The sequence below is a fragment of the Parasteatoda tepidariorum genome, chromosome 4, assembly GCF_982258835.1.
Source record: "Parasteatoda tepidariorum strain Cologne lab strain chromosome 4, Ptep-v5.0, whole genome shotgun sequence".
In the NCBI taxonomy this organism is placed as follows: Eukaryota; Metazoa; Arthropoda; class Arachnida; order Araneae; family Theridiidae; genus Parasteatoda; species Parasteatoda tepidariorum.
Window position 1 is genome coordinate 47,342,954 of NC_141758.1, and position 9,231 is coordinate 47,352,184.

The 9,231-nt window shown below is 29.3% G+C and overlaps 1 protein-coding gene across 1 annotated transcript in view; it reads left to right on the forward strand.

The window, feature by feature from the left end:
* The window catches only part of LOC107447314 (transmembrane protein 151B-like), a 145,967-nt gene extending 138,920 nt beyond the window's left edge, over positions 1–7,047 (forward strand). Inside the window, exon 5 of the mRNA XM_016062189.4 lies at positions 5,921–7,047. Coding sequence (XP_015917675.1) covers positions 5,921–6,674 — 754 coding nt within the window. The 3' untranslated portion in view covers positions 6,675–7,047. The remainder of the gene's footprint in view (positions 1–5,920) is intronic.
* The last annotated feature ends 2,184 nt before the right edge of the window (positions 7,048–9,231 follow it).

Here is a 9,231-nt window from a genome sequence, read left to right on the forward strand (position 1 = left end):
GTGCGGATTAATCAGGTTTAAGAAATCTATAGTTAATTTTGTTTGCCATAAAGATTATCATGGTACCATTTTATTGTGCATTATTAGTATTGTTTCACTCTCCATCAAACTTAATAAAACGAATCCCCTATTGTAGAGCGGTATTATAATTTAGCTACACAAAACTATAATTGTAATAAATAAACCATCACAATAATAATTATAATTATAATGAATTAAATTCATTCATTTTTATTACAAAAATATATATACTGTTAAAAATTAATTCATACCATAGGAGTAAAAAGACTGGCTCATAAAGTGTAAGTGTTGGGCAGCAAAAACGCAACTATTAATTTCACATACAGCATCTACTTGTAAAGTAGATGGATTATTTAAAGATGTGCGGATGTATGATATTCTAAATCAATTTTTAGAAATGCATGGTAGTTTTTTCCAGCTACAAAGATTACCTTGGTACCATTCCATAATGCATTATCTGCTTTATTTTTTTTTTATTATTATTTACCAAACATTTTTAATCGATTTCTTAGAGCTCTATTGTAGATATTTGATGAGGATAGGGATTGTCCCTTTGGAATGAGGATAGAGAGGAAAATTCGTTTGAATTTACAAATTCGCCTAGCTATGATATACAATTAATATGTAATTAATTAAAATGCAATGAATTAATCATAAACACAATGATTATAACTGTAGTGAATTAAATTAATCTTCATTCGAATGAAGTATATAGCTTATAAAATCGATTCAAGTAATAGAAGTAAAATTATTAGCTGATTTAGAGTATAATTTTTGGATGCCATATCCGCGGCTATATACCTTATAAAGCATCTGCGTATGCATCAGACAATAATATAAATATGAGCAAGGCGTCATTTTCAAAATCACGTTTTAGAAACGCAATGCTTTTGCGGAGCCACACAAATTATATATTTGCATTAAATTCAGCTAGTCATAAAGTCTATACAGAATGAGCGCAAATTCCATGGCAACCCATCGGCGGAAGTGTCATCGTACGCTGCAAGGGGAGCTTTCCCATTATGGGCAGGACTTTTTGCCTTCAAGACTTCAAATGACACATATCCATTTAGATAAACAAGGGAATTACTCATTCTTCTTGAAGAATAAATACTAAACTACCACGTATAAATAGTAAATATTCAAGTTTTAATGCTAATCATATGCGTTGATACTAATCATACGTGGCTTTATGTAAGTATTTATGTAAGTAAGTTAATGCACAGGTATAATTTATGCAATCGAAACATTTTTAACATATATGTTTAATAAATAAAAAGATATAGGGTAAATAAAAAATATTGATGATTATATTAATAAAATATACTACTACTGAACTAGCGCTTTAGTATGTTGAAATCATTAAGTTTATTATTATTTTTTACGTGTAAAAACATAATTGCGGAGGCTTTGATTTTATGTGATACCACTTATTATTTATCATAGCTGCTTACTAATTTTCAACAACTGTAAAAATTAAATAAATTACAGTTTTTGAATGGGGAGGATGTAAAGTACTTTGTTGTAAATGAAATATAATTTTTATATTTATTAAAAAAATTAATTAAAACTAAATTTTCAGCACTCCAGTAAGCTTAAACCATTAAGATTTTTTTTGTTATGTAGCATGATTCTTTGTAATTATTTATCATAGACACCTACAAGCTCCCAACAACAATAAAAACTAAATTAATAGCAATTTATGAATTGTGTCATTTAAGAATTTCAAAGAAAAAATAGTAATATAGGAAAATATAAGCCTGCAAACTGTCGCAAATTATAATACAATAGAAACTGAAGAAATAATGTTACAAATGTGCTATAAGTCAAAAATTAATCCACTATTGCATAATTCAGCATTTCTCGCTTTCCCTAATTCTCTAAGGTTGTAAATACCCCCAACTCAAGCCAAGATTGATTGATTAATACACGAAAGGGTATAGGAGTGCCTAGTGGCAATAGCTAGGCAATGACCGATAACCCGATAGAAGATCGATAAACTTAACGCTTTTGCTTCAATGCAGTCGGTCACTTTCGATTATATTCTGAATGTATGGAAAAGTCTAGGTTAGGATTGCTTTTTTTCCTGTTCTATTTTCCTTTTTGCGATAGTTACTGCAGATGGAATTGGATAAATTATACCAGCATGTTGTTTCCGACAATTTGAGTTGTTTTGGAACTGAACAGAGCTGAAAAATAATGCTCAAAATGAGCTCTAAACCAGTCAGATTTTGCAAAAATAAAAAAAAAATAATAAAAATAAAGAATTATTGTATCTTTCTCTCACAAAATAGTAAATAAAGAAAAAAACCTTTATTTACCACATATTTTTACAACATAATATTAACATTTTATTTTAGTATTATTATGTGGTGAAGGATAGCTCCAAATTGTTAATCTATTATCTATTTACATATTTAAATCAAATATTTCGAAAGGAAGGGAAGAGGAAAATCCTAATAAATTACATGTTTCATTGTCTTTTTTTTAACCCGAAGCTATTTCGTTACTACAACGATTTTAATCCACTAATTTGCGATCTATTTTGTTTTTAGATATTTTTTGCAGAAAATATTTTAAAACAATTTTCAACTGGCTATTCTTATGAAACTATTAAGTTTTGAGATTGACCAAAACCGAAAAAAAAAAAGTTTGAAAATGTGCTTAAAAATTCTACCATTAGTTCTTACCTTACCATGGAAAATAATGCTGGACAGTATTATTAGTTTTATATCATTTTGTGGTGAAGAAATGCGCCAATTATTGAATTTAAAATCTATTTCTGTTTTATATTTAAATCAAACATTTTGATTAAGGCGACAGAAAAAAAACCTTTATTTATTTCAAATTAAATATATTTTCTTTAATCCGAAGCTATTTCATTACTACAACACTTTTAATCTACTAATTTTATATCTATTTTTTTATATTTACTGTAGAAAGTATTGAAAAAATTGTATCAGCAGTTTATTCTCGTGATATTGTTAAGTTTTGAGACTGAACAAAACTTTAAAAACACGATTGAAATTTCACTTTAAAGCCTTTAACATTTTCTAGAAAATGAATATATGCGTATGCACTACTTTTTTTAAAAGAAGCATTTAACTAAATGAAAACTCTAAACTCAATTTCAATAATATCGAGGGGAGGAAAATAGAACACTTATAAATTTAATTTGCGTTTCCCTTTTCTATTTAAATAAAATATTTCGATTATAGTGATAGAAAAAAGATAGTAATAAACATTTTGTTAACTACTCTTCATATTACAAAGTCTTCCTTAACTATAATATTTTTAATCCAATGTTACACTGTTATCTTAGAACTTCTCTTAGAGGATTTAGAAAAATAAAAACATAATTCAGCATAACTAGAAATGCAGCAGACGTACCGAAAAGAAAAGTACCCACAAAGTACTTTAGAGGCAATTTATTTAAAGTGTTTTGAAAATTACAATACGAAAGTAAATTACATTTCTAAGAAACTACATGTAAATTCCCTGTAATGTAAAATGCCCTGATAAAACTCAGCTACCATTACTGATTATGTATCAATAGAATTTTATTTAAGAAAAAAAGAAAAAAGGTTTTATTAGAAAAAAAAAAACAGAGCACCGAAAGTAAGTACATTTTTAAATTTCGGTTGAGCTATAATATTTTTCTCTTCCTTTATAATTTTATTTCATTTTTTAAGTAATATATATATATATATATATATATATATATATAAGTAATATATATATAATATAATATAATATAATATAATATAATATAATATAATATAATATAATATAATATAATATAATATAATATAATATAATATAATATAATATAATATAATATAATATAATATAATATAATCGACTCTACAAGTAGTTAGAAGTCTCTTGTAGAAATATTCAGACATGCACCCTAAATAAATCTTCATAATGGTGAAAGTGTTTCGGGTGCAAGATTTTGCGTTCGAACTGACCTCTTGATTATATCCCATAAACGTTCGATGGGATTCATTTCGGCTGATCTTAGAAGGTCAAACAATTGTTTAGAATAGTCCTGAATGTTCTTCAAACTAGTCGTGGACAATGGAAGCCAGGTGTGTGGCGCATCACGAAATTTTTATTGTTGTTTGGGTACCTGAAGTCTAAGAATAACTGCAAGTGGTTTCCAATTAGCTGAATATAACCATTTCCTGTCAATGACCTATGCAATTGGACCATAGGATCCAGTTCATGCCATAAGAAAGCAGCCTGTACTATTATGGAGCTATCTCCAGATTGCATAGTGTCTTGTTCAAAACTTGGGTTCATGGCATTGTTGGTTCTGTGCCACACTCAAAATCTATCACCTCTGACCAGCTTAAATTATGACTTAATTGCAGTTTACCAGTCGTCTCGGGCCCAACCAATAAGGTCGCGAGTCCAGGTGATGTGTTGGATGTGATGTTAGTCAGACTGGAATGTAGTAAAAGCATTCCAGTCTGTCTTCTGCTGCCATATTTCAATACAGTCAAATTTCGCTGCACTTACCTAAGAGACATGCTCATTTTATGTCCCGTATTGATGTTTGCTTTGTTTCACGCTCTGTTACTGGTCTCTTAACAATGACAATTCTACGCAGACGTCAGCGACCTCGGTCATTAAGTGCTAGAGGTCGACCACTACGTTGCCCGCCCATGGTGAATGTTTATGCCTGAAATCAGGTATTCTTGGCATTCTCTTGACATTGCAGATTTAGGAATGTTGAAATCCCTCAAAGGTATTGAAATGGATTGTCCCATGCGTCTAGCTCCATCTTCCATTCAACGTTCATAGTCTGTTATTTCTCATCTTGTTGCCATAATTACTTCACAAACATTCTCAGATGAATTACTTGAACACAAATAAAAGTCCTGCCAGTGCACTGCCTAATCTATGCATTTTGCCGATACTACTCCCATCGGCATATTTGCATATTACTCTCTCCATGACTTTTATCACCTCAGTGTATGAAAAACATACTTTAATCTATTAAAAGACTTAAATAATCTATTATAAATTATGCCATTTCAAATAGTTTACAAAGTCAATCTGAATACATTGTTATATGCTATAGCTGTCAGTAATAAATGTCTTTATCTGTGTTTTTAGAATCTTTGCCAAAATTGAAACAGAAATTTATGAATGGTGAGGAAAATTATTACTTAATGTGAAGAAAAAAAAATGAAAACCATATCGAAATCTATGGAATCACAACTAAGAATGACAAACCAGAAAATATAACACATTTATTTGACTCCCGAACGAAACAAGGGGATTTTGAAATTGATTATTTAAAACACCTCCACGTTTCATTAGGTAGTCAAATAAGTTTTGATGTCCTTTACTATACCTTCTTTTCTAATAGTTCGGCAAACTTTGATGGCACATTTGTTTCGTTCTTTCAAAATTTCTTCCTATCGCACTATAAGTACGTGAGGCACGTAGTTTATCTAGCAATACCTAAACAATTTTGATTTGAAGTGAAACAAAATCATACATTAATTTGGTGACAGATTATTTGACTTGAAAAAAATGAAAGCTATATAGAAATCTAAGGGTTAATTACAGAAAAAGACAAAGCTCAAAATTTGACACATTTGTTCCCCAAACGAAACAAGAGAAAAATGAATATTTGATACGTTTCAAAACCTCCAGTTTCATTGGGCAATCAAATAAATCTATTTTGATGTCTTTAACCATGCCTTTTTTTCTAATGGTTCAGCAAATTTTAATGGCATATTTGTTTTGTTCAAAAATTCTTTTTACCGCACTATGAGTAGATGTAAAACGTAGATTGTTCGACATACTTAAGGAAATGGTAATTTATTTAAATAATATGTACTTTTTTGCTCATTGTTACATTGTTTCAAATATTTTTTAATAGGTACGTCTCTCACATGATCTTCTGGATCTTTAGTTTAGCATTGCTTTCCTGGCCCCTGAGGGTGCTCATTCAGTACAAGACTGCGTATGTCCACTACCAGGTTAATAAACTGTTTGGCGTCAACTACCTCACCCCGTCTAGTGAAGCACAAATGATAGGTCACATGTCACGTGGTACTACAATAGACAGTTCCGAATTCGAAAGACAGATTACAAACAATAACACAATAGCTCCTAGTTACTCAGAATCACTGCTACTTCGATCATCGAGTTCATTCATGGAGAGGAATCGTGTGCAGCACATTGTACCAGATCTCAATCCACCTCCAAGTAGATCAGCTTCCACCAGAAGATTCTCCACAGGAATCCCCGTGTCCATCAGCAGATCTTCTCTACAGAATGGTAGAGTGGTGTATTACGTGTCCCCCTTAGAAGAAGTGAATAATGAAAATCACGTGACGAGACGTGAAAGGACTGGAGATGACCCATCAGAGAATGCTGTTGTCCCTCCCCCGTCGTACGATGATGCCTTACGCCACTGCCGACCCTTATTCCTACCTTTGAGGAGATCTGTGACAGACAGAGACATTCAGCGGAGGTTACCATTGGTGTTTGTCCATTATCCCAATCAGAGAGACACGATACCACTGGGTGAGGATATTGAAGAGAATGAACCAGAAACTGCAACAGAAACTAACACACCAGAAACTGCCACAGCCACCACTACTCCAGAAATAGCCCAAACAAGTTTATGACCAATAAGGTTACCCGATCCAAAACTCTTTAAAAGTTAAAATATCTTGTCATTATTTTAAGAATGAAGCACTAGTAAGCATCATAAATTTTTTATTGTTTATTGCATCTCGTTTTATAAGAGATTCTGAAATTATTCAGTTTGATTAACTAAATCATTTTTTAATGCAGATTAGTTCTTCTGGCTCTTTTAAAACAAAAACGGCTGTTCACTTCAAAACTTAAGAATCGCAGCCTGCATTAAATTAGACTCCATTACATAAGAATCCAAAACATAGGATAATATGATAAAAATTGAATGTCTGAGATAAAAATCAAAAACTTGAATGTATAGGATAAAAATCAAAAAATTTAAAAAAAAAAACATAAAGAAGTTTAAGCGACGTTAAATTTTTTTATTTTTATTGTTTGATTTCCATTATATATTTCTTACATGGCTATATTATCAAGCATAGTCAATTTCATTTTAGTACTTCTCATACTGTTTCATTTATATATTTTGCTAAGGAGGTGCTGCTTCAATAGCACAAAACACCTTTTTATAGATATGACCATGCAAGTTGAGAAATTTATTACAACATCAGAATTCATGAATTTTTTTTAAAAATTCTTTGAACTATTTTATCATTTCATAAAATCTTAAACATGTTCCGAAGCGTTATTTTTCTTTTTAGAATGATACACCATGAAAATAGGCATATGTTTTTCTCTAGACTTCTCATCAAATGATAAATGACTGTCCTTTACTAGTTTCCAATGTCGAATGTTTAATCTTTAACATTACTCATGCATAAAACCTCATATTTTCAGACAATGTTAAAAAAATGCTCAAAATACTAACACAAAACATTATACTTTACTTTAAAAATAAATTATCAGAGAATTTAATTTATATTAGATAAAAATGTAACTAAACTTCTTTAACATCGAAAATTATGAAAAGCAACTAGTGCTTCATTCTCACAATTTATTAGTTAAAATGTATAGCAGAGGCAAAATTAATCAAGCTTACTTAAAGCAATTTCATGAGCTTATAAATATATAAATACACTATTGAATTTTTCTTTCTAAGATACGATTGAATTCTAAATCTAGAATTATCTTTTTTAATAACTGTGAGTATTTCTTGTCCTAATTCTTTTCAAAATGTTGATGACTATCTATATTCAGAAAGTTTAACACCACATTTTTCTTTTAGCACATTTTTGGACTAAGCACAAGCTAACAAATTCCATATGCTAAATATATATTAGTTTTTGCAGAAAATCCTATTTTAAATACATCTTTAGCACCGAAAAGAAGACAGAATTATATTTTTATTCGTAAAAAAATATTATACGTAAGATAGTATAAGTAATTATGTAATAATCGGCAGATGTATATAATTTAGAATCGGACTAAGAGAAATTTCTTCGCATATATATAAGCTTCGAAAAAATTAAATGCTGAAAAATTGCTATGAGAGTTAAAAAAAACATGAAACAAATATTTGTTCTTAATTAAATAATTGAGCTTTTAGTAAGTAAACATATTGAAAAATTAAATTAATTACTGTAATTAAGAGCAATGAGATTTATTTTTTTATGTTCAGAAAGTTTTTTTATAGCGTTATAATAATGTTTATATTATGAAAACTTATTCTAAAAATAATAGTTAGGTTATCGTTTTCGCTTAAATTTTTAATTATTCAATTATAATGGAGTAAAAAATGTACTATCAAAACAAATTTGTTTCAAACCAAGTATGATAAACATCACCATAGTTTTTAAATTAAAATAAGATAATAAAAAAACACCAGAAAACTGTTCTTACAAGAAAGGCAGTTATGTAAAATTCTTTAGTTACAATAAGCCTATTATTTATATGCTTTGTTTAACCATTGCTGAACTATATCAGTAACTATTTGACTGCCACATATCAGGCTGTCTCAAGACACTGAAATGGACAATCACAAAAGTAAACTGCTTCTGCTATGTTGATAAAGCCTTCAATTAAACAACAATTGAAGTTGTCTGTTGACCCTAGTTAAAACGTCTTTTTATTACTGGAAAAAGTCAGTTTATGAAATTAGGTTATGATTTATCAATTTTAAAACTGTTTTGCGCTTTAATTTAGCTTTAAATAAATTCTCAAAAGAACTCGAAACCAAAACAATTAATATTTTCTTAAGTTAGAGATGTACTTAATAATAACTTATTCATTTTTACTTCTCTCTTATAATAATAAAATCAAAGAAATCAATTAAGATAATAAGGAAAATTTGCAGTAAATAATATTTTATATAGAAATGATTAATATAATATATTGAGTAATTTCAAGCGGCAAAATAACGTTCTTGTTGATATCAAAATTTAATTTGCTCCTCCTAGGCCGATAATGGGGTTTAATATCAAATCTTAATAAGATCTAATTAGATGGGGAAAAAATTCCACTAGAAAATATTCTAAACATTAAAAACAAAGTTCTTCACAACATTAAATTGATAAAGATGGCTATTCTTATTCTTTTGTTGCTAAGGCAAACTAGTTTATTGATATAAAAAATTTAACGGTCTGTAAC